Here is a 26,215-nt window from a genome sequence, read left to right as displayed (position 1 = left end):
GGCTGTGATCAATGGTACCTACAGTGAGAGGGACACAGACAATAGGAAGAGTTCAAGACTGTGACGTTGACCATTTTGTCATTATTTCCACCCATTTCTCTTACCACTCACCCTCTGTACTTCTCTGTCCACTTGGCCATCCAGAGCCCCCATGTCAGTTCCATACAGACTCCCAAACTGGAGTCCCAGGCTCTGATGTTTTTAAACTTAGAGACTTCCCTACCCAAGTTGAAACTTATATAACTAAAGTCTGATTTCCCCAGAACTGGGACCCCTGTGATTATTGAAAATTTCAAATATATATGAAGAAAACAGAAGTCAGTAGAATAGTATAAAAAACCCCCACGTACACATCGCCCAGCTTCAACAATTACTAACATTCTGCCATCTTGCTTCCTCTACAACACCATCTACTCCCTAACCATCACTCAACTATTATCAATTTTTACAGTTCTTCTTTTACAGAGAAATTTATATTAATTTAAACACGCAAATTTTAGGTATACAATTTGACACATGAATACACCTGTGCAACCCACATACCAATTAAGAGACTTCCAGATCCCCAGAAAGTTCCCTCATATCCCTTTTCAGTCAAACTTTATGCACATTCCCACCTCCAATTCTAGGCAATGATTTTTTCCTCCCACTTTTACTTAGTTTTGCCTGTTGTAGAACTTCATATAAATGGAATCATTTAGTATATATTATTCATTCCCCTATTGCTAAATACCTGGGCTATTTCTCATTTTGGGCTATTGTAAATAAAATTACTATGAACATTAATGTACAAGTCGTTTTGTGTATGTATGTTGTCATTTCCTTTGGACAAATACCTAGGAGAGGAATGACTAGGTGAAAGGTAGATAAATGTTTAATTTTGTAAGAAATTGCCAAGATTATTCTATTTTATATTTCCACTGTGATATATGAGATTTCCATTACACCACCTCCTTACCAACATTTGGTGTTATATAAGTCTTTTTAATATTAGTCATTTTAGTGGGTATGCATAGAATCTCATTGAGCTTTTAATTTGCATTTTCCTGGTGACTAACAATATTGAGCACTTTTTCATCTGCTTATTGACCATTAATATGTCTTCCTTTGTGAAGTACTTGTTTAAATTCTTTGCCCACTTTGTGTTTGGGTGTGAGTGTGTGTGTGTGTGTTTATTGAAGTAGGAGATCCTTATACATTCTAGCTTAAAGTACTCTGTATATGTTTTATGAATATCTTCTCTAGGTCTGTACTGTGCCTGTTATTTATTTCCTTAACTGCATCTTTTGATAAAGTCTCATTTATCAAAATGTTCTTTTATGATTAGTGCTTTTTGCATCCTAAGAAATCTTTGCCTGCCTCCAAATCATGAAGATATTCTCTTTTCTTTTATAAGCTTCATAGTTTTAACGTTCACCTTTAGCTCTGTGATTGATCTTGAATTAACTTTTGTGTATGGTGTGAGGTAGGGGTCAAAATACATTTTTTTTTTCTCATAAAGATCTATGGTTATTCAACATTGGTTGTTGACCTTCATTTCCCAATTGAATTATCTCGTTGTCTTTGTCAAAATCAATTGGCCATATAAGTTTAGGTCTATTTCTGGACTCTCAGTTCTGTTCTATTGATCTGTGTCTGCACTATGCCAGCACCATGCTGTCTGCATTACTGTAGCTTTCGAGGAGATCTTGAAGTCAAACAGCGTAAGCCTTCCACCATTTCCTCCCCAAGATTATTGTGCTATTCTGGGTCTCTGCATTTCCATATACATTTTTGAATCAGTTTGTCACTTTCTATTTAAAATGTTTGCTGAATTATGATTGAGACTGTGTTACATCTATAGCTTAGCGAGGGAGAACTGGCATCTTAACAGCACTGAGTCTTCCAATCCTCACACATGGTATATCTTTCCACTTATTTTGCTCGTCTTTAATGTTTGTCAGCAACGATTTGTAGTTTCTAGTGTATACGTTGTACAGGTCTTTGTTAAATTTATTCCTAATTTATTCTTTTGCTAAATTTATTTGATACTTCTGTAAATTAAAAAAATTAAATTAAATTTTCTATTTTGGTATTCACCCTCTCTGTGGCTCCCTGTTTTCCAGGACTTTCCTCAATCTTCTGGCTACTCTGCCAGCCCCAAGTTCTATCCTCTTACACCTCAAACCTGTAAGGCTGCTGCTTTCTGCCCCTCCAGCCCCTCCCAGATTGGAAAGTGCCATTAGGCAAAAGCCACAAATTTGCAGATTTTGTTCTTTTCAGTTCACCTCTCAAGAGCAGATTTTCCTTCTGCTTTGCTGTGGTCTCTCTCCAGAATCTTCAAGAGAATTTGATTTTTTATTTTGTCCAGATTTTATCATTATTCTATGTGGGAAGATTAGTCCAGCCAAGCTACACCGTTTTTGAAATCTATGTGGTATGTTAATGAACAAATCTGTCTTCTCTGCAGATGGGAGAGGGTTGGGGAGCAGGGAGCTCCCTTCAAGTCACAGGCAGCCATCATGCAACACAGCAACAGCCAGAAGTACAAGCCCTGGTGTCAAACTTCTACAAGTGCTCCATCCACCCACCACCACGTAGCTAGTTTTCCTTGGACAACATATTTAAGCTCTCTGCATTCAGTTTTCTCATCTGTGACGTGGGGAAAATAGCAGTATCTATTTTCAATGGTCTTACGAGGATTAAATTAGATAAAACCCCTTAAGACAGAACTTGGCACAAGGTAAACACTCGAAAAACCTTAGCATTATTTTAACACAGCAATCTCTTATAGATTCTGGTGCTTTTATAAAAACAAAGAAAGATTGGAAATACAAAACAAAACTCCGCTTTCCTCTTCTGCTACCTTTTTATCTCCTTTTCTTTCTTCCTTCCCTTGGAGGTGGTGGTTTGCCCAGGGGTCAAATTAGTGAGGCTGAGGGGTTGGCAGTGGCTGCAGAGCCAGGAGCGGATCAAAGGAGGAGGTGGGGCCAAGGGTGGAGAGGTCTGGAGTGGTTAGGAAATTGGTTACATACAGGTGGATTGAGCAAAGGAGTCAATATATTGAGGATAATGGGAAATAGGTTTCTTACTGTTGGAGAAAGTATTTGAAATATAGAGAAAGGAAGAATAGAGAGGAACCTTAGGTGAGGAGCTGGAATTAAAAGCATTGGTGAGAGCTCCTCATGAGAGAGAGAGTGAGAGAGAGAGAGGTCTGTTTACTGAGAAAGCCTAGGACCAATGACACCCTGATAGCCAAGTGCATACCAAGCACCCAGACTTACTTTCCAAATACCCTTCTCCACTAAACGGATCTAGGGTTCCTTGGAGAAATGGCTGATTCCAGGGCTGGGGCAAAGAAGGTACAAGATGAGTCTGGAATATCTTTTTGTGCTAGAAAAAAGGAAGTTTTTTCTCTAAAGAGAATGTTGGAGACATATAACAAGGAAGCAGTATCAGCTTAAAGGGGCTGGCACAGGCCAAGTCTGGGAGAACCTAAGCATTGAAGTCTATAATGGTAGGAATGGATTGCATCCACTGAATAAAATAGAATCTAGGACAGACAGATAACTAAATGGGGGAGAAGAGGATGCTCTTCTTTCCAGGAGATTGCTAACTAGTAAATGTAGAAGAAAGGATGGAAATAGAAAAACACCATTTGGCAACAAACTCAGTGTCGGTTGGTTCATCAATGGATGATAAAACTGGAGGGTGGAGGTCTGATGATGAATAGGACATTGACATAGTCTTAGTGTATCTCCTTTCAGACACTAATCAAATACAAAGGAAAACCTGGCAGACACAAATGACCAGGTCATCAAAGTTAACATCACCAGCGTTAGAACAAGGTAAACAGGACATGCCCCCCACCTTGATACACTGAGCAGGGTATAGCATCATTTCTGAGATATCCCTGCTAAGAGTTCATAAGGAGTCTAGTCATGAGACCTGGGTAAGGGGTCTCCTCAGAAATTGATAGAACAAAAGGTGTGTACTCTTTCAGACTGAGAAACTCTTCCAGATTGGAGGAGACCAAAGAGACATGACAACGCAATGCAATGTGTGTTCCTGGACCAGACAGGAAAAAGAGACATTGTAGGTACAGTTGGTAAAATCTGAATGGGCTCTATGTTTTGGATGGTAGAGCTGTTTGTAGCAATGGTGATTTCCTGATTTAGATGGTCACAGTATAGCTCTGTCGGAGAGTGTACTTGTGTGGGGAAATAAACACTGGAGTCTTTTTTTTTTTTTTTTTTTTTTCGGTACACGGGCCTCTCACTGTTGTGGTCTCTCCCGTTGCGGAGCACAGGCTCCGGATGCGCAGGCTCAGCGGCCATGGCTCACGGGCCCAGCCACTCCGCAGCATGTGGGATCTTCCCGGACCGGGGCATGAACCCGTGTCCCCTGCATCGGCAGGCAGACTCTCAACCACTGCACCACCAGGGAAGCCCAACACTGGAGTCTTTTCAGTGGTGGAGCAGTATTGCTGCAACTTGCTTTCAAATAATTCAGAAAGAGAATAATGATAGTGGGCATATTGTATGTGTGTTTATCAAGAGCTAGAGCTACTACATACGGCAAATGATACCTTTGAACAATTGGGGAATCTGGGTGAAGGTGATATGGGAGTTCTTTGGACTGTTTTTTCAACTTTTTTTTATAAGTTTGAAATAATTTCAAAATGAAGAGAGACCCTGGTGAGGGAGACTCCCAGCCATATGAGAAGTAAAGGCACCATATCAAATGGACAAATAAAATTTTTGCCAGGCTAGATGGGGCTTTTCAGCTTCTCTTCCACTCAGAGCCTCTGAAAGGGGCCTGGCTGAATCCAGCTCTTTGGTCTGTGGCTTGTGAAACTCTCCAGGGCATAATTTATGCCAAAGTTTTTCTAGGTTTCCTGCTAAAAAGCAACAAATTTCTGCTGTAGGGATGTTGGGATAAGGTTAACTCTAGATCCTTGGGGTGGAAATGCATTAAGAGACTCTTCATCCAACAGATTTTCAAAGGAAGATTGATTTCAGTTTCAGGTAAGGAAGAATCTGGGGATTTTCTAAACATGAAATACATTCTTGGGAGGCTGCCTGGTACTGAAGGGACTTTTTATTGGGTTGCAGGGGAGCTTCTTCCTGGAGGAGCAAACCTGAAGTTCCTGGGGAGATGGAGCTTTACCAAATGGCTACTCCACCCACCATCGCCATCACCCTGCTGGTTACTGATGACAGGATGTTGTACAGGAAAGAACTTGGCTGGTCTTTGTCCTTGCTTCTGGGAAGGGAGCCTCTGAATGCTTGGAATTTCCTAAGTGATAAGAGTGTCTTTATTGTTCCTGATGGGTACCTTGGACCGAACCTCACCACCGAGGTTTATGGTGATGAGGTAACTCATGGTGGGCCCTTAGGTAGTCTCATGATGGGGGCTGGCCTTATTGGAAAGATCAACCATGTGATTAGAGGTTTGGAGCTTTGAGTCACATGATATCAGTCTGGCCTCCAGGGAGACAAGGAGGGCTGGAGATTGAGTCAAATTACATGGCCAATGACACAATCAATCAACAATCAATCAATCAATTATGTCTACATCATTAAACCCCAATAAAAACTCTAGACACTGAAGCTGGGGGAGGTACCTGGTTGGAAATGCTAGCTGGAGGGTGACAAGTCCTAAGAACACAGAAACGTCATGTTTGGGACCCTCCTAGAACTCACCCTATGTGTCTCTTCATTTGGCTGGTTCCTATTTGTATCCTTTATAATAAAATTTTAATTGTCCTGAGTTTTGTGAGTCATTCTAGCAAATTATTGAAACTGAGGTAGTGGGAACCCCTAAATTTGTAGCCAGTTGGTCAGAAGTGTGGGTGGTCTGGGAACTCTGAGGAAGGGTGTCTTGTGGAGGACTGTGCCCTCAACCTGTGAAGTCTGTGCTAGCTCCCCAATTGCACTGGGTCAGAACTGCACTGCAAAGTGTGTCCATCCTCCAGGCAACCTGGGGTGTGACAAAGTTGACAACCACAGGTGACATACAAAGAGCACTAACTTTGGGGTCACCCAAGCCCAGGCTGTGAACCCCGTTCTGACATGTACTTCTAGTAGGATGACAAGCTCCCCGAGCCACAGCCTCCTTCCTGCTGTTCCCTGCCCTTGTCCTATGAAGCTGCAGACGGTTCCTTCATTCCAACCATCAGCAACTATCTATGACGTATGCATTCTGCAAAGTGTAGCAGGAGCCCCAGAGCTCACACAGAGCCCCCGCCTCAAGAAGCTTCTATTCAGGGGGTGAGAGGAGGAAAGCAGCTTAAGTGATGGGGGCCCCAGAGCGGGCTGGGAAATCAGTTTAAAAGAAAAAACTTTGAGGTTTGACATAATCTCCCCGTGGAGGCTTCTGCATCAGCCCTGGCTTTCCCCTCACTCTTCATTGCCTCTTCATTCATATTCACACAGCTTCTCACGCAAATGGTGGGAGTAGCAAAACCAGCCCTCCACCCATGGCTCACAATTTGTCATTAATGAGTTCCATATTTATTTGTCTATGAATAAATCACTTTTAAAAACAACAGTATAAGATATTTACCTACTCACAAAATTACCATATGTAACATGACAGAAAAAATAAAAAGCTGTCTTCATTTTATCAATTGTTATTTAGCTAAACCCAGGATTCTATTTTGCTACAGGAAAAACCTTTCCTTCCACCAACGTTGAGGGCTACTGAACAGCAGGCCCCCGGACAGCCTGTGGCTCACAGCTTCTGAGGCTTTCTTGCAAACAGTGGGATTTCTATGGCTTTTCTTCCTGCTTGGCTGACGTTGATTTATTGGCTTTATCAAATAGCATGAAGACCCCAACCTGCCTTCACCTCTCTCCCTATTCTCTGGTGTTTCCTCTTGCTGGCCAGAAACAAAGAAGGAACAGGACTAGATGCTTGTCCCCAAGCCCAGAACAATTTCTTTCCAAAGAGAAAAAGGTCACCCAAGCAATTAAGTACTCAATCCACTTTATCACTCTTTTGTTGGAGCTGAGTCACATTTTTTTAATCTGAAATTGATTTTTGTATATAGCGTGAGGTATGGCTGAAAATGAAATGGATTTCAGCAGGATATCTAACATTCAGGGCCTATATGTGTGGGACTGTTTCTTGCCTCTTTCTCTGTTGCTTTGATCTAATAGTCCTTGTACCTCCGTCACATTTTATAACTTCTGTAGTAATCTCTGTATTCTCGTGATTTTCTCAGGTTCACCTAATTTTTCTTTTTATAAAATACCTAAGCTTTTTGGTTTTTCTCGCTTGAGCTTATGAAACATACCTCATGTGAGTGGCTGGGTTTTTAGGAACAGCCTGACAGTTGTATCCCCCACTCCCTCCCCCAGAAGTGCCTGCATCTTGCCTGAGGTCACAGCCCTTACTGGGGGCGGCCTGCATCCACTGACTGGTTACACTGGGGGTTTAAAGGCCCTGTCCTTTCATCCTAATTTGGAACAGCTCTGCTGGGCCATCCCAGCTCCAGTGCTCCCTGTGATACGGCCGCGTCACAGCCCAACTTTTCTCTCTGCCCATTCCTGCTCTGTCATTCCCTGCAGGTGAGGTTCACGGGGGCTTACTGATGCTTCCTGCCTGCAAAGGGCATCTCGGGGTCTACTTCGCGGGAACCCATCTGAGGATCTGGCCTTCATTTGTTTTCCAGGCTTGATCTGACTTACCCTCTTTACTCTTTGGTTTACGAAGGCAAAATGTTCCTCTTTTTAAAAATGATGGAACTTAAAATTTTAATAACGTGAAGCCTTAGTTTTATAAAGTCCTGCTTAAATTCTCTTTAAAAAGATATCCCTTTGAGATGGAAGGCAAATTTAAACAGGTGACTTTTGTCACTGGGTCCTCATTTTCTATGGGATAAGATCCAGACTCTTTAGCGTGAGGTATAAAAGGCCCTATGGAATTTTCCTCTGCATGTTTTTTCCAGCCTCATCTCCCACGCTCACCCATGATGCACTCTAAGTGCCCGCCTCCCAGGACTACTCTCTTTCTTCTCCAAGCCCAGCATGTCCCACCTGGAGGACACCTGGTCCCCTCCCCTCCTGTCCTCCCCCTCACTGAGCTGCAAGTTATCCTTTTTAAGGCCCATTAGCACTGTGAGGTCCCCTGGGAAGCCCTCCCTGACTTGCCTAGACAGGGTTTGTTTCCGCCCCTGGGTTCCCAAAGAAGTTTGCACACACATCTTACAAGATGCTGTTATGGGTTGAATTTTGTCTCCCCCAAAAGGTAGGTTGAAATCCTAACCACCAGTACCTTAGAATGTGACCTTATTTGGAAACAGGGTCTTTACAGACTAATCAAGTTAAAATGAGGTAGTTAAGGTGGGCCCTAATCCAATATGACTGACGTCTTTATAAAAAAGGGAAATTCGGACACAGAGGGAGACATGTACACAGGGAGAATGCCATGTAAAGATGGGGGATTTGAGTTATACCTCTATGAACCCAGGAGCACTAATGATTGCCAGCAACCCACTGGAGGCTAGGAAGACGCAAGGAAAGACTGTTCTCCTACAGGTTTCAGAGGGGCCATGGCCCTGCTGACACCTTGATCTTGGACTTCTAGCCTCCAGGTCTGTGATACAATGAATTTTTGTTGTTCTGAGTCACCCCATTTGTGATACTTTGTTATAGCAGCCCTAAGAAATGAATACAGACATTTACCAATTAGAACTAAGACAATTACTGATGTTTGCCTTTTTAACCTTTCAAATGCAAGGTCAAAAGCCAAACCTTAGATACAATATTGTCCTCTACAAGCCCAGTCCTTGGCCCAAAGTAGATCCTCAGATACCTGAGGAATGAATGAATGATTAAATGAATAGGAGCCAGCTCTCTGGATAACAAGTTGGGGTTATGAGGGACACTGACCCACATTCAAAAATGTTCAAGAGATCAGGAGTGTGGTGATTAATGACATCACCAAGGCTTTGGCGTCTACTGAATCTGGCCAAGACTGTGTGGTCGTGGACGTGTCACTTAATCTCCATTTCCTCATCTGTAAAATGGGGAGCATATCTCTTCCATGAGATTTTTGGGTGGGATTAGATAAGATAACATGTGATATAAATAAAAGGAGCAGATATAAAATTATAAACATGTGACACTGCCCCCCCCCATTATCTAAGGAGGTTTCCATGTACCACGCAACTCTCGAACTTTCGTCGTGTGAACTTAGTAATGGGGGAGCGTGAAGCAGAGAGGCTCCAATCCAGTTGAATTTGATTTACACACTGGAAGAAGCAAAAAGTGACTAAGGGAAAAAAAAGAATGAATTTTGCCATGAGCAATAGAGGGGAGAAAGACAAGAGCCTTTGTGGACTAGATTTCAGGAATTTTAAAAAATGCAAGTAAAGATATTTTTGGACAGGAGCCAACCCTATTGGATATTAAGAAATGGTGATAAAAATTTTAAGAAATTTTTCTGTTTATCTTGAAAGTGATCCCTCAATGATATTTTTCCCCAAAGAGATTTCAGTAAAGATTTTAATTGATTTCCAATTATTTTTACATGACAGACTAATAGTTTTTTTTGGAAATGTGATACTACTGAGACTGGCTTCAAGGGAAAAGCAAGCTGGCCAGCTTTATGTGGGTTCCAGACACGTGAAGAGCTTAGCTTAACGGTAGCACACAGTAGGTGCTAAATAAATGCTGGCCATGGTCATGATGGGTGGACAATGAAGAAGGGATAAGCATGGCTCAAGCTCAAGCCATCCTGGGGAGTAATTAACTCAAGAAGTCTATAACTGAGACATATATTTGAGAGCCTGAAATGGAGTCTAAGGGTCCCTGGGCAGAGAGGCTCCTTAGACTCTCCCAGCCTGAGTGGGAGCTGGTGCCCTGGGACCGGGATCCACTCCCATGGAGTAACTGGCTGAGCAGTGGCCAAGGAGGGAGCCATGGTTGTTGGTGACTTCCAACAGCCCTTCAGATCCACAGAAGAGGTGCAGATGGCTGAGTAAAGTCATCTCTGGAAAAGGGATCTGAGACCGTTTCCAAGCTTAAGCTGGTACTGGCAGCAGCAGGAGGCTGATGCGTGATGAATGAACCTTGGAGGATGTCAGGTCGTGGCCATGGAGAAGAAAAAATGCAGAGAAAAATGACTTCCTTCTGCTTGGAGCAAGAAAGCCATGAAGGGCTTTATGTTCCTAGGGCGAAGCTCACGATAGCAGGCTCCTTCCTTTCCCCTTCTGCTACACGTGCAGACAGGAAGTGAGGCTCTGAGAAAGTGCCAAAACAGGTGGAAAAGGCAACAAGAGGCCTTCTTTTTAAATGACTTGAACTGAACATAAGAGGCGTCTCTGAAAAATATTCTGTTAAAAATAACACTATTAGGTCAAACGTTTGGATTTACTAATAACCTACAAGGAAAGGCTCTGGATGCCAAGCTGAGATTTAGAAGGGATGAAGAATGTGATAGGTCCATTAGGACAGAACCAAGAGGACTTCATGAACTTCTTTGAAAAAGTCTTCCTACCAAAATAGCTCGTAATGACTGATTTGTTTGTGTTGCGTGTAGTGTCTGCCTCAGAGTGAGTCACTTCAGCATGACTAGTGAGGTTTTATTCTCACACAGGGCGATGGGTTTGGGGTGTTCATTTCACCATAATGCTCCATAACTCACATTAGTGAGTCCCAACAGGCGCCGTTGGCATTTGGGGTCAGATGATTCTTTGTTGTGTGGTGCTATTCAGCACCCATGGCTGCAACCCACTGAATGCCTTGCCCCTGGCCCTGGTCATCCTGACAATGATGACAACGTGACAAGCAAAATAAAGAAGGCCCGTACACGTTTCCAAACACCACTTTCCAGGAGATGTGGAACAGCCCCAAGGGAGAACCGCCGACTCGTCTATTTGGTACCTATTTTCTTCTGCATATACCAAAAATTACACAAGAAAACCTCTCAATGATTCTTACCTATGCATTCAACAATTACATACTGGGCACATTCCCCGTATCAGGCCCCCTTCTAGGTGCTATGGATACAACAGAGAATGAGACAAAGTCCCGGCCCCGGAGAGCTCCCATCCTACTGCAAGGACAGATACTAAAGGAATATATGTTTTGTATCAAGAACCTGAAATGTGCTTATATATTGGCCTTAGTTCTATGCCTGGAAGCATGCTGTGGACTGAATGTTGGTGTCACCCCCAAATTCATATGCCGAAGCCCTAATACTCAATGTGATGGTATCTAGAAGTGAAGCCTTTGAGAGGTGATTAGGTCATGAGAGTGGAGCCCTCATGAATAAGATTAGTGCCCTTATAAGAAGAGACACAAGAGTGATGAGCTCTCTCTCTCTCTGCCATGTGAGGACAGCAAGAAATGGCCACCTGCAAGCCAGGAAGAGGGCTCTCACCAGAACCTAGCCATCCTGGCACCCTGATCTTGGACTTCCAGCCTCCAGAACTGGGAGAAATAAATTTCTCTTGCTTAAGCCCCCAGGCCCATGGCATTTTGTTATGGCAGCCAAAGCATAACTTGAAGAAACTATTTAAAATACAGAAATACTCTGTACACAAAGAAACTCACTGTAGCAATTTTAAAAACAGCAAAAGCCCCACAATAGACAACCAATCCAAATAGTTTGAAAAGGACCATGAAAATGATGGGAGGACCACACAGGGTTTATGTGCTAGTTTGTAAAATTGTATAAAGAGCTTGTTAACTCCCTGTTACGATTAGTGGGAGTTGTAGTATATAAAATCATATGCAAAGCATGATAGGGATAGAAGTAGAAATAAACAAGTCCAGAATGAAATATATCACAATGTTAACAGTGTTGTCTTGCAGGGGTGCAATTATACACATATGTGTTTTTATTCTTCTGAGTTTCCTGTGTTTGAACTTCTGTATATATTGTAGTGGTTCAGAGAATGGCCTCAGGAGTCAGTGTCTCTGATTTGCTTCATGACTTTGGGCAAATTAACTTCTCTGCTTTGGTTTCCTCATTTGTAAAATGTAAAAATTTTCCTGTTTCATAGGGTTCTTGTGAGGATTTAATGAAATGATACGAGTAAAGAGGTCAGCAAAATGCCTTGCCCGTAATAGTGCTAAATAAAATGCTATTATTATTATTATTGTTATTGAGTGAACATGTATTCATTCTACATCTTGTTGGATTCAATTTTCTAATATTTTGTTGGGGATTTTTGCATATACATTCATGAGAGATCATGATTTATAGTTCTCCTCTCATGTTTGTCTTTCATGTATTTATTTTATACTTGTAAAAAAATCTCTTCAAAAATAAATGTCTAAGTTTAGCTATTGTATTGGGCTTGGTTTAGCAGATGAGGCATAACAAGTCCACAGTTAAATGACAGGAGAAGACATAAGCTTCCAACTTGAGACAAATGCCATAGCTTATGCCCACGAGCTTGGTTCACGTGCTACCCGGTGGAGACCTCCTCCTCTGCTTATAGGCTCAGCTTTTAAGAGATGAATAAACTCCTTGTAAAATATAAAACTCTAGAATTAAAATGCTGGGAATTCCCTGGTGGTCCAATGGTTAGGACACCGCCCTTCCACTGCAGGGGGCAAGGGTTCGATCTCTGGTTGGGGAACTAAGATCCCGAGTGCTGCACGGTGCGGCCAATAAATAAATAAGTAAATAAAATAAAAATGCTGACTAGACAGTAAATGTCACAGGGCTAGAGAGAAAAAGAAGGGCCAAAATTCACTCAGGTCTTGATGGAAGTTAAGCTGAATGGCTATTTTGCCTTCTAGATCCTAGAAGCTCATATGTGAAAGCAAAACCTCACTGATGCAGCCATAAGAATAAAATCTACAACTCCACAGATATTCAACTATTCAGACTTTAATAAGCTCATAAAACTTAGACCAGAATTTTAGAGCCTTATGTAAATTTAGAGATCACTTAATTTGATTCTGATTTTAAATGAAGACACTGAGACCCAGGGAGGTCAAGTGACTTGCCCAGGAGTATACAGGAAATTCTATTTGAAACCAGCTGAAATTCTATTAACCCTCCTACACTTTATCATTTATGAAGGCTGAACTTCCTTCCAGTCAACTTCCTATTTGGTTTTTACATCAAGTGATATAGGAGATTCCTAGTCTCCTTTGTGCTCTGTAGGCTCAGCTCATTCACTTGTTCAATTCATTCATTATACAGACATCTACTGAGCGCCTACTTTGTGTTAGGCTATAAGTAGGCACTGGGGAGATAATGGTGCGCAATATATAATCCCTGCTTTCCAGGAGGCCACCTCCGTTTAGAGACTGACAAGAGGCAATTACGATACAACCTGTCAAGTGCTTGGATGAGGGAAACAGGAGCACAATGTGCCACCTCCAAGCACCTGATGCCCACCTACACTCTTCATCTTCAATTCCGTCCCATCAAGCCTGCTCTTGTCATCCTTTCACAGACCCTCCAAGACTCTGAGTATCTTGTGAGTTCTCAGATCCTCTACCATGACTTCTTACCCTGGGGCTCCGCCCCACCTGGGGGATGGTTGATAATCCTTCCCCAGGGCATGTGAGCCAGGTAGGCATCCTGCAGGCAGAAGTGGGTACTTCAGGGCAGTGGCCAGTCCCAGCACCCCTGAGCTTCTGATTCAGTGAATTTGGATGCGACTTGGACAACTGATAGTTTTCAACCCCCCTGGTGACTTCAGATTGCTTGCCTCATCTGGGAAGACTGTAGCAGTGGTTATATGAACCCCTCTGCCTACACCCCATTCACAGCACCTCTTGGCATTTAATGCCACTGACCCCAGACACTGCCCCCTGTACACACCAGGTCGGCCTGAAGCTCCCTCTCCCTTACTGGAATCTGGAGTTGAGACATGGAATTCTAACCAGTCTCTGTGGGCTTCATAACTGGAATCCAACCATCCATCCATCCATCCATCCATCCATCCATCATTAAATAGCTACTCATTAATTAATTCAGCAAATTGGGGAAACAAAACGTCCCTCTCGCACGGAGCTTATTTTCTATTGGGAGTTAACAATAAACAAATAAGCATAATAATATCTCAGGTTCTGATAAGTGCCAGGAAGACAAACAAAGCAGGTAAGGGCACAAGAATGATGCCGGGGGAGGGGTTGGGTGGGGTTGCTATTTTACATGGAGTGGCCAGCAAAGTCCTCTCTGATATGGGGGTATTTGAATGGATCCCTGAAGGAAGTCAGGGAGAGAGGGGTGGCCTCGTGGGGGAAGACCCTTCCAGGTAAAGGGTCCAGATTGCACAGAGACCCCAAGGTGGGCATCTACGAGGCCCTGTGTGCTTGGCACATCTGGGTGACTGTGAAGAGGCCAGTGGGGCTGAGGCGGGGAGGGAACAGAGGAAAGTGATAGGGGAAAGGGTCAGAAGGGCCAGGCCAGGGCTCGGCAGACTTTTTCTATAAACGGTCAGGTAGTAAATATTTTAGGCTTTGTGGGCCAGATGGTCTCTGTTGCAACTACTCAACTCTGCCCTTGTGCTCAAAAGCACCATAAACAATAGTAAACAACTGAGTGGGGTTTTGTCCCAATAAAGCTTTATTTACAAAAATGGGTGGTGGGCCGTATTTGGCCTGCAGGCCTTGCTTGCTGACCCGTTGCAGGCCAGGGTAAGGACTTTGGCTCTTATTTTGGGTGAGGAAGGTAGTCATCAGAGAGTTTAAAGTAGAGCAGTGATATGCTCGAAGCTATACCTTAAATATATCCCTCCAACTGACCTGTGTTTTAAAAATTCACCATGGCCGCTACCTGTGGAATGGATCACAGGAGGATAAGGGCAGAGGCAGTTCGGAGGTGAATGCGTTATTCCAGGTAAGAGATGATGACAGCCTGGACCAGGGAAGAGGCAACGGAAGTGGCGAGAAGGCAATGGTCAGAATCCGGATGTGTTTTGCTGGTAGAGCAGACAGGATTTCCTGGTGGACGAAGTACAGAGTGTGAGAGGAAGAAAGAATTCAAGGAAGAGACTCCTTGGTCGAAAGCCTGAGACACCATAACTGAAAGAACAGAACTGCAGTTAGTGGAGCCAGACAGACTGGAGGAGAAGCAGAGTTTCAGGCGAGGATTCTGAGCTGATTCTTCGTGTGGAGGCTGGGCGGCCAGCAGAAATGGCAGGCAGGCAGGTGGACATGTGGCCGGGAGTTATGGGAGGAGGCTGGAGCCAGCGTTTCAGATTTGGGCACCACTGGGTAAAATGAGAATTTCAAGCTATGTGACTGGATGAGATCACCTGAGGAGTGACAAGGGACCAGCCTGTGGCGACATACAGCCTGTCAGTGTCACGGGAATCAGGCCAGGGAGGGGACAACCCACAGCTGGCCGGCAACTGAGAATTCCAGGAAAGGGCAAGGAAAAGTGATAGGCTTTCATCAGCCTGTGGTCACTTTGAGACACTCAGCTTTGCATCACTGTGGGTGTGCATACGTGTGCAAAATGCTCATACTCCCCTGTGTGCTGTGTACATGTGTCTGTGTGCCCCTGAATGGGGGTGCAAGCAACTGCCATAGTGATCCCAACTGGTGGCTGTCGTGGCTTGAATAGTGGCCCCCAGAAGATGAGTCCATGGCCTGGAACCTGTGAATGTGACCTCATTTGGAAAAAGAGTCTTTGTAGATGTCATTACGTTCAGGACTTCAAGATGAGATCATTCTGGACTATCTGAGGGGCTCTTAAATCCAATGACAAGCGTCCTTATAAAAGACACGCAGAGGAGAGATGCACAGAGGGAAGAGAAAGGAATGCGAAGATGAAGGCTGAGATTGGAGTGATGCAGCCATAAGCCAAGGAAGCCTGGCGCCACCAAAAGCTGAAGGAAGCAAGGAAGGATTCCACCCTAGAGCCTTGGAGGGAGCCCAGTCCTGCGACCCCTGGATACAGTCCGGCCTTTGGCACTGCTAGAGGACACACTTCTGTTGTTTTAGGCCACGAGGATCATGGTCATTTGTTACAGCAGCCCTAGGAAGCAAATAACAACAGCAATACGAGTTCTGAGTTCTTCACACACCTAAGGGATAATTTTTTAAAAATTATATATACACTGATATGTATAAAATGGATAATGAATAAGAGCCTGCTATATACAAAATAAATAAAACAGAATTCAAAAATTCAAAAAAAAATGATTGAAGAGCAAAATAATAGAAGTTAACATAACTTACTGTGAAAGCTTTCACTTGGATGTGCTAAAAGCCTGTACCTAACAAGGACATTCAGCAATGCGACTGCTGTTTAAAAATAGAAACGTAAGCACAGGCACCTGGCTGCTAATCTGTGGACGGCATGAATCCGGGCGCACAGTGAATAAAGGGGCCCAGAATGCTGCACGTCCGCCTCGAGCTTGCCTCTGCAGGTGTCAGGGCTGGGTGGGTGGGCCTGCTGCGCACATACAGGAAATGGGGACGGGGTACAGAAAGGAGGGGGTCCTTGTGAATGTGCCTCTTTTTATAGCACTGTGAGTGTCTCTGTGGTGTCGGTCCGTGGTTTCCTGGATGAAACCCTTGTCTCAGGTTTCCCAGGGCTGTTCTCATGTGTGGGGGGCTGGCCTTGTGTGGCTCCGTTATTCTCTTTAGGGTAACCTTTCTTTTAGCAACAGCAGCTTCCCGGGACGAGGAGTCACGAATTCCCTTCCTCTTGCACCTCAACCTCATGGTCTTGCCCACAGAGACATGCGAAGAGGGCAGCGGGGATTGCTCTGGAAACAAAGGACATGGGCCCACAAACTGTGGCCTGGAGACTCTCCTCTGACCACAAGCAGCTGCTGCCCCTGTGTCTGCTCGGGCTGCTACAACAGGTGACCATGGACTGGGTGGCTTACATGACAACATTTATTCCTCAGTGTTCTAGAGGCTGAGAAGTCCAAGATCAAGGGGCCAGGAGATGGGGTTCTTGGTGGGCCCTCTCTTCCTGGTTTGCAGACAGCCGCCCTCTGGCTGTGCCCTCACACGGCAGGGGAGAGAGCTCTGGTCTCTTCACCTTCTTCTCAGGACACTAAGCCATCGTGGGAGCCCAGCTGTCATGACCTCAAGCTGACCTCCTAATACCATTGCATTGGGGGTTAGGGCTTCAACATACGGATTTGGTGGGGGGGGGGATCGGGGGGAACAGACATTCAATCCATAACACCCTGTGTCTGGTTAAGTGATAGGTTTAAACTTGAAAGTAACTGGGATGAATGTCTGATGAGTCTAGTGCAGGGACAGTGGGTCGCAGTATCTGAAATCTCCTTCTCTGGGAATATTCCGGAATGTATTGTATGACCGCTGAATCTACAGGGAGGGCAGTTAGTCCAGGCATGTGTAGAGCAGGCTGCCTTTGGGACTGGACTGTGCTCTCCTCACACACCAGGCGAGCGGCACCTGCTGGCCACCCCGCAGCCTGGAATCCCTGCCATAGAGGGGAGGGGACACCACTGGACCAGCGGGAAGGGCACAGGATGGCTCCGTCTCTAACCCTCCCAGGGATGTAAATGTGGATGCTAAGTGGGGGTGATGCTTCGGGACAAAACAAGGGTGGGTCTTGATCGTGGCTTCTCAGCACGATAGAGGCTGGCCGAGGGAGAGGGATTTTGAACATGGGCGCTCTGCTGGCGTCCTTGGAAGCACACCATATCACACACGACTGCCTCATTTTCTGCTTAAGGCCCTCCTGTGTGAGACACAGATGGGCCACTGATGGATACAGATGGGCCCATGCAGGGAGTGGGTTAGCTGGGGTCAGCAGGGGAGGGAAAAACACCACGAGCCAGCAGGTCAGTGTGCCAGGCAGAGAGGAGTGAGAACGGCAATTAGCAGTAGGTGACCATTTATCCTCCGAATCATGATGCTCTTGAGATTGGCAGGGGCACTGTTCATAGTCATCCCTGGACAGTGTGTGCAAACTAGGACTGTGTGATACGACCGGGACATATGGTCAACCTACCCTGGAGAAAGTAAGAGTGGAGATGGGAAAAGGAGCAGGGAGAGGGAGAGAGAGAGAGAGAGAAATGAAGGAGAGGCTGTAAGAGTCAAAGAGAGACGTCCTGTGTGGGCACGTCTGCATGGCACTCTGCTGGTTGTTTACAAAGTGTTATCTTAACCCCTTTCCCAGACAAGCAAATTAGCATGTTAGAAAAATACATAATGATAGAAGACTCCACTTGCTCCAGAGCTCCAGAGCTCCCCAAAAAACACAATTTCCTATGAATATCAAACAAAGGGGAAATGGAAAATCAAGAAGAACAAAATCCATTTCTCATTCGGCACTTTGCTCCCTTCCCTCCAACACCTGTCTAATTTCTGTTGGGTCCTAAGCACAAGGGCCAGAGCTTATTTACATAGCTTTTAACAACCCAGAGAAAGCATCTGAGGAGATTACATTTGTATAGAAAGAAGCTGAGAATAAAAAGGAAAACATGAAATCAGCAAGTATGCATGGAGTAACCATGTTTTGGAAATGTTTTACCACATGGACTGTGCCAGGGCGATTCTCCATTGCTTCTATTTGATCAGACACAGCTGTACAGAGGTGTCCAAATTTTAGGAGTGTTCTTATGGTAGGACAAGTGCTTGGCAAGCTTGAAAGGGATGGCAGTACTTTGACACAGAGAAGATGGTGAAAGAAGATAGAGAGCTGGAAGTAGAAAAATCCATTAGAGGATGCAGCCCAGCTAGGCAAGGAGACTGCAAGAAATGCTCTGTGGAAGCAGCAGGTGGGAGGGACCGGTCCAGGAGATTCTCAGGCAGGGAAGCTGGTCTGGACCTACACGACCGGACACAGCGTCTACAAACAGGCCCAGAATAGCAAAGCGTTCCTTGATGTCTGGACCAAGCTCTTTTGTCTTCTATGCTCTCACAGAATCTCTGTCTTCTTGTCAGAGCTCTTGCCTCCATTTGTAAAGGTTTATTCATTAGTGGGGGTCAATGTCATTCATTCGTGTGAGTCCTTGAACTCAAAACCCATTGAAAGCAGGGAGTGCCTCTGGGTTTGGGGATTTGATGATCCTTCCAGGTCATAACCAGCCTGGTGTCAGGTACTTTTCCCCATGGTATACATGTAACTCCAAGATCCACATCCCAGAATTGTTTGTATTCTGTTTTTACAGCTTTGTTTAAAGCCCAAGCTATCTTAATGACCTTGGACTCAATTTTATATGACACGGAACTAAGTTTCTGAACAGCCCGAAATGCATCTTGTCAGTGAGCCATGCATATATAAGCACAGATTCTGGGAGGACTCATATTAATGGATTCAATCTGTCCAGACTCTTCAAACAGGTTGGGTAAATCTTGCTGCGTTGCTGTCTTGTCTACCCACAGAGTAGTACTACATACACTTAATGTTTTAGATCTAATTGGAGGCAATCCCTTCTCCTGTCGTTCTTTCTCCCTTTCTCTAGCTCTTCTTTCACTTGAGTATGAGCATGATGATTTCCTTTCCTTTCTCCAGAGCGTTCTTTCTCCCTTTCAACACATACTTGTGAAATGCATGATGAAATCATTCAGGATTCCTTCATTAATGAACTTACCCATAGCCATGGCTTTAACCACCACCCAGAGGCTGAGAAGGTTCAGATGTCTCTCTCCAGCCCAGTTCTTTCCTCCAGAATCACATATCAAAAAGCCTACTCAACATTTTCACATATTTAATGTAACGTGAAAACGTTAGAGCATCCCAATTGCACTTGACAGGTCTGAAACTGAACCTGTGAGTTCCCCACTCCCCAACCAGTTTCTCCTAAGCGTTCTTCGTCTTGGGGAGTGGGACTTTCTCTGCCTGAACTAGGGCTGCTGTTCTTTCTTCTCCTTCTTTTTTTTTTTTTTTTTTTTTTTGGCCATGTCGTGTGGCTTGAAGTATCTTAGTTCCCCGACCATGGATCAAACCCGGGCCCTCGGCAGTGAAAGCATGCAGTCCTAACCACTGGACTGCCAGGGAATTCCCAGGGCTGTAGTTCTTGACACCTCCCTCTTCTTTATTCCTGCATCTCTGGTCCATCAGCCAAACCTTTCATTTTCCTCTCTTAAATTTTCTGGATTACAATCACTTTTCTCCATAGACCATGGTGGTTAAGAGTGCAGGCTCTGGAGGTGGATTGCCTGGGTTTGAAAACAGTCTCCACCACTTACTAGCAATTTGCTTAACTCTTCTGAACCTTGTTTCCTTATATATAAAATGGAGATAATAATAGTATGTGCTTCATAGGGTTCTTCTGAGAAGTCGAGGAGATAATGCATATGATGTGCTTTCAAAAGGGTAGCTGCTATTATCACCACCACCACCACCATAAGCGGCACCACTATCATCATCGTCACTACCACCATCATCATCACCATCTCCACCATCATCGTCATTGCTACCATCACCATCATCACCACCACCACCACTATCAACATGATCATCATCATCATCAATCCTTACCATCACCACTACCATCATCATCATCATCATCACCATCACCATAAACATCACCATCATCACTACTACCATCACTATAAACACCATACCACCACTGCCACCATCACCACCATCAGCAACAGCATCAACATTATCACCGCCATCATCATCATCATCACCATAAACATCATTATCATCATCACCACCATCACCATAACACCACCACCACCACCACCACCACCACCATCATCATCATAATCACCACCACCATCAACACCATCAACACCATCAACATCATCATCACCATCATGATGATCATCATCATCTCTGTGGCTACAACCCTAATCTAAGCTATCATCATCTCTTATCTGGGTCACTCCAATAGCCACCTAACATCTCCTCACATCCATTCATGCCTTTTCCAGTCTATTGTCCACTATGTAACCCAAGTGACCTTTTAAAAATGCAATCTCATATCACTCACATGTTTAAACTATATCAGTGGCTTCCCACGGAAATGGGGTAAAATCCAAAATCAATAACACGGTCTAACTAGTCAACTTTGGACATCCTTTAGCCTCACACCTGACATGTGTGTTGGTCACTTCAGGATCTCAGCACATGCCATTTCCTCTGCTGGTAACACTGTTCCTCTTGCCTTTCCCTCCTTCCTTCCCTTCATAAGCAAAACCTCTCTGAAATGGTAACATTCACGGTCTCCACTCTCCAACTGACTGCACAATGGCTTCTGCCCCCATCTCTTCGCTGAAACTGCCCAGTAAAAGATCATCATAGCACCTGTTGCTGAAGTCAATAAACCTATTTTTAGCCTTATCTGATTTGACCTTTCTGAGTGTCTGACACTGCTAACCACTCTTTCCTCAAAGTTTCCTCTGCTTCCGTCTCTTTCCTGTTCTCTTGGTTCTTTTCACCTTTCTCTGGATGATTCTTCTTTTTCCCTTCACTTGCCCCTCTTTATCAGCCCCTTAGAGGTTGGTTTCCCAAGGTTTCCTAACTGGAACTCCTTCTCTTGCTCTGCTCATTCTCCATGGGTGATCCTACCTATTCGCATGGTATCCATTGCATAATGACTCCCAAATCCTCACCTTTAGGTCCTTTCTCCCTCCTCAGCTCCAGGCCCACATTCCTCTATGAGTGTGTTTCATAAACACTTCAAACACAACACGTGTAAAGCTGAAATCTCAGAACACCCTTCCTTTCTCTGTTGGTATTTCAGTGAATGGCATCAACACCCATTCAGCTGCCCAAGCAGAAGCCTGAGTCGTCCCTGTTTCCCTCCTTTCTCTTCCTCCCTACGTCTAGTTAATCATCAAGTTCTGTTGACTCTGCCTATTTAGATGCACTCAGATCTGTTGACTTGTCTTTGTTCCCAATGCCACTCCCCTAGTTCATCATTTCCCGCCCACACTACGGCCACAGCTTCCTAATCCGTTTCCCTTTCACCAGCTTTTCCTCTCTCCTACCCTTTTTGTACTTTGGTCAGAGTTTAGGAAAAACGGATCCCTAAATGATTTCCCAGGGAACTGGTTGTCCAACTTTTAAGAGAAGGGTTTCTTAGGCAAATAAGAAATGGCTGACTTAAGAAAACATCACCTCTGTGGCTCTTTCTTGGTGACCCACCACGCATGACAGCATATTTAAGATTCTGAGAAGTCCTGTCACAAAGGAATTGGTTCAGGATTGTTTAATCAGGCATGTCCCAAACTTCTTTGACCATAAAAACCCTTCTGCAGCGTGCACGTCTTAACATCTTGCAGGACACTACATACTGTTTCAAAATACAAATCTGATCATCTTACTTTATTTGAAAACATGACGGATAAGTGGATAAACACTAAAAGAAGATGATTTGAACTTTATTCTATGGGTGATTAGAAACCCTTGGAGATTCTTGAGCAGGGTAATGACCCACACAGTCAATAGCTTCCAATGATTGAGCTCCTGCCATATGCTGGATGCCGCCCATCTATCACCTCTGATCCTTACAACAGGGTTACAGGTGGGCATAATCCCCGAGTGAAGGGACTGAACCAGGTTAGTTAAGTGTTGGGTCTAAGGCCATAAGACCAGTAAGCGTGGAGCAGTATCAGGCTCAAAGTCTAGGTGATTTGAAAGCCATGGCTGTTTGCAATAAGCAGGTGACATGGTGCCTGTAGGACAGATGGGAAACAGGCAAAATCAGAAGGCTGGGACATAAAGGCCTAGAAGGCTATCATGGCTTTCTTTGTTCTTTTTCCACCTCTGTCCTCACACCCCTCCAGGTAATGCCTCAAGAGCCAGCCATTCTTCTTAAGCTTGGGTCTCACTGCCCTTTCTGTAGGCTATTGTATTGTTTCCCCTTAGACACCTAGCAAGACATCAGACAGCTCCAGGAAAGCTTCTCCCTTGCTTAAAAGCTGTGTGTTTCTAATACCTGTCCAAATACAAATTCCTTAGCTTGATATTCTAGGCCCTCCCTTATTGGCCATCAAATTTCCTTTCTGATCTTGACTTTAGATACTTTTCTAAATATAACCCATGCTCCAGCCTCCCTACCTTTGTTCTTGCTGTCCTTTCCTCTTGGAAAGCCCCTGCTCTCCTCAGCACTGCCTCTTCCAATCTACCAAGCCTTTAGGGTCCCTTTTCACCATAACGCCACAGAACACGTCCTAATCTGGTCTAATCAGAGGCTCTTTGGGTTTCAGCACAAAAAGGCAGGGAAGTGCTCCGAACATGGGAATGAGGTTGCCTTCTGAAAATTAAACTCGTAAACCCCACAGTAGATGGCATCAGCTATCTGCAAAGATGATACACGCAAAGGAAGACTCAAGAAGTAGACAGTTAAGGAGACAAGAAAATATCCTCCTGGAGGAAGGTGCCCAGGGCTTGCTCTCAGGACACAACTGTACCTACAGATCTGGAACCATAAGATGCAAACAAGGCCCTAATCAACTCAGTTATAGGAAACAGAGGGAAGAACCAAACCATAATCAGTTGTGACAACTGGCTAAGACAAGACAGTGACCTCATCAGTTACATTCTGCTCGGATGTACTGAAGTACAGCGTGTGCTGTTACAGACAGAAGGCAGCCAGAGGGACAGACGTGGAGAGGTTGCTGCCAGCACTAAACAGAAAAGACGCTGACTGAGTTTGGGGGATGCTGATTTCCAGGACAGGGAAGGATTAGTGATGAGAGGATTGGAGATGGTTCATCCAGCTTTCTCAGACCTGGGTAGTTTGCCCAAGTTTCTCCTGCTTCCTTTGTTCAAATTACAAACCCACTGAGCAAACTCTGGAGAATCGATTTGGCTTTCTTTTGCATCATCAGAAAGGAATATTCTGAGCAGTGGAAAGGGATATCCTCATTGTATCTACCTCATGGCGTTGTGGGAGGATTCAATGAGATAATGTAAAGGGATTGATTCAGGCATGTATATAGTAATTATTCAATAAACGTAGGCATTTAAAATCAATCAGTGTATTGTGACTCTGCTTCTGACGACAAGTTCTTACACGTTTGGCTAAAGAGAACTGGCTTCCTGGTGTCTAGGTGCCCCGATGACTGTGGGTACCTGGATTTGCAAAACAGATTCCGAGGCCCTGGGTGAAAGTGAGCCAGCTGAAGTACTGCCTCAGAAAGGGCCTGGCAACCATGCCCCTGGTCGAGGGCATCTCTAGTTCATTAGCATCCTCGAAACGCCTCACAGCTCCCTTCTGTAAGCACCCAGCACATGTCCTAAACCACTTTTGTTCTATTTTCAATGCAATCACTTGTGTATTCCAATTCCATGAGAGTGTAAACCCTCTGAGGGTGGGGGGAGCTTACATCCCTTGCAGAGCCTCAAATACTGAGTGAGTTGAAATGAGATAAATCAAAGTTTGAGCAAACGATCTGGGGTTCAAACAAAAGCTACACAATCTGTGTCTCAGGCTGCAGAGCCCTGGAGAGGAGGCCTGGAGCCACAGGCTGAGAACATCCCTCCAGGGCCCCCAGCCCAGGTGGTGGATACAGGAGAGCCTGCTAGGCTGAAGGAGGGATGCTCAGCTGCCCAGGAAGATGAGGGAGAGACAGACAAATGGACGGAGCAGGCAGCACCCACCACACTCACCCGGATCTCGGTCTGCACAGTGCATTTAACTAGTTTGAAGTTCTTCCCCGGGTTGAAGCTGTTGCTATAGAAGCAGACCTTGAGGATCCGCACGTCTTCCTTTTCCACGTCTACTGGCACTGCCACCATGGGCTCTGGGGGGCCTTCAGGTCGACGTAACGTGCCCACCTTCACTCGGCTCAGGGCCTCAGAAACCCCGGACATCCTCTCAGACGGCAGCTAGGACCGGCACATCGCAGTCCTGTGGAGACATCAGAGGGACAGCCGTGAAATGAGTGGTGTGGGCCCACACGCCTCATCCCCCAGGGACAGCACCCAACAAGCTCCGAGACCTATGCAAAGCACACATCCACCCACTCCCGAAAACTCCCCTTAAAGGCATCCGGCTTCATGGATGGGGAAGCGGAAGCACAGAGGAGCAGTTTGCGTAAACGTCCAGGTATCGACGTGGACCCGGAGCTCGCAGGCTGTGAGCTCTCTGCTAGAAGCCCCCTCTCGCCATCACTTTTCTCCTCCCACACTGGCTCCCAGGCAAGGGGCCCACACTTTGCAAATGCAGCTCTGAGAGGAGGCGGCCCCAGCCTGGTTCCAAGGCACAGCTGAGCAGAAAAGGCGAAGAGCAAGACAGTAGAAAATAGCAGGAGAGAAACAGGGACAAGGGGAGAGAAGCAGAGAAGGAATCGAAGTGGAGAATGGGTGGCCTGGAGGGCACTGGAATGGGAAAAACAGGCAAGGGCCCAGGTTGGGGAGCCAGCCTAGCAGCTGAGGGCTCCGCCCACCCCCACCTGCAGCCGCCAACCTGGGCCTTCAGGGCTCGAAGCCTCAGCCCCACAGGAAGTCATCTCCCAGAGCATCATGCACCGCATACAGAGGGACAGCACCCCCGCAGCCCAATCTGCGGGGGGGCAAAGGGGTGGGGCTGGGCCTCCAGACCCAGCCCAGTTTTGATGACAGTTTGGTTGACATCTATATAGATTATAAGAATCCTAGGAGTCTTTAGATCGCCCCAAGTCTCAGCCAGATCGGTCCTGGCCTCTTGATCCCACAACAAACAGCTCTGTAGGGTTTATTCCCACTGGTCTAAAGCAGAAATACCCAAAGGAAGCAATGGAAGTTCTATATCCAGACTGGAGGTGTCCATCTTGGCTCCACATTAGGAGCCCCTGGGAAGCTGTCAAGAAAGTCTAAATGCAGACCCTGTGCCCAGAGATTGCCACTGAGGTTGTCCGTGGGAGGCCTGGCATTGGTATTTTTAAATTTCTAAGGATGTTTCTTTTTTCTTTCTTATTTTTTACAACTTTATTGCTTCACAATGGTGTGTTAGTTTCTGCTTTATAACAAAGTGAATCAGTTATACATATACATCTGTTCCCATATCCCTTCCCTCTTGCGTCTCCCTCCAACCCTCCCTATCCCACCCCTCCAGGCGGTCACAAAGCACCGAGCTGATCTCCCTGTGCTTTGCGGCTGCTTCCCACTAGCTATCTACCTTACGTTTGGTAGTGTATATATGTCCATGCCTCTCTCTCGCTTTGTCACAGCTTACCCTTCCCACTCCCCATATCCGGGTTGGGAACCTCTCCTACACTAAGCTTAGCTCTCATCTGGAACCCATACTTACAGAAGAATCTCTCCCTTCTAACACGAGACAGTGATTTTACGCGGACATTCCTCAGACTGGGAGTTGGGGGCTGAAAGACGGAGTTGGCAAAGTTAAAACACAAATGGGACAAATGAACTTATTTACAAAACA

At 45.2% G+C, this 26,215-nt stretch overlaps 1 protein-coding gene across 3 annotated transcripts in view; it reads right to left on the bottom strand.

Moving 5' to 3' along the window:
• PTK2B (protein tyrosine kinase 2 beta) overlaps positions 1-26,215 on the bottom strand; it is a 125,603-nt gene that overhangs the window by 38,994 nt on the left and 60,394 nt on the right. For all 3 annotated transcript variants that reach the window (XM_081238482.1, XM_081238484.1, XM_081238483.1), the window contains exon 2: positions 24,463-24,703. In XM_081238482.1, coding sequence (XP_081094608.1) covers positions 24,463-24,666 — 204 coding nt within the window. In that variant the 5' untranslated portion in view covers positions 24,667-24,703. The remainder of the gene's footprint in view (positions 1-24,462; positions 24,704-26,215) is intronic.

This window comes from Mesoplodon bidens, assembly GCF_964165515.1.
Source record: "Mesoplodon bidens genome assembly, chromosome: 6".
NCBI classification, from domain to species: domain Eukaryota; kingdom Metazoa; phylum Chordata; class Mammalia; order Artiodactyla; family Ziphiidae; genus Mesoplodon; species Mesoplodon bidens.
The sequence above is the reverse complement of the archived record's forward strand: the minus strand, read 5'-3'. Positions and strand labels throughout refer to the sequence as shown.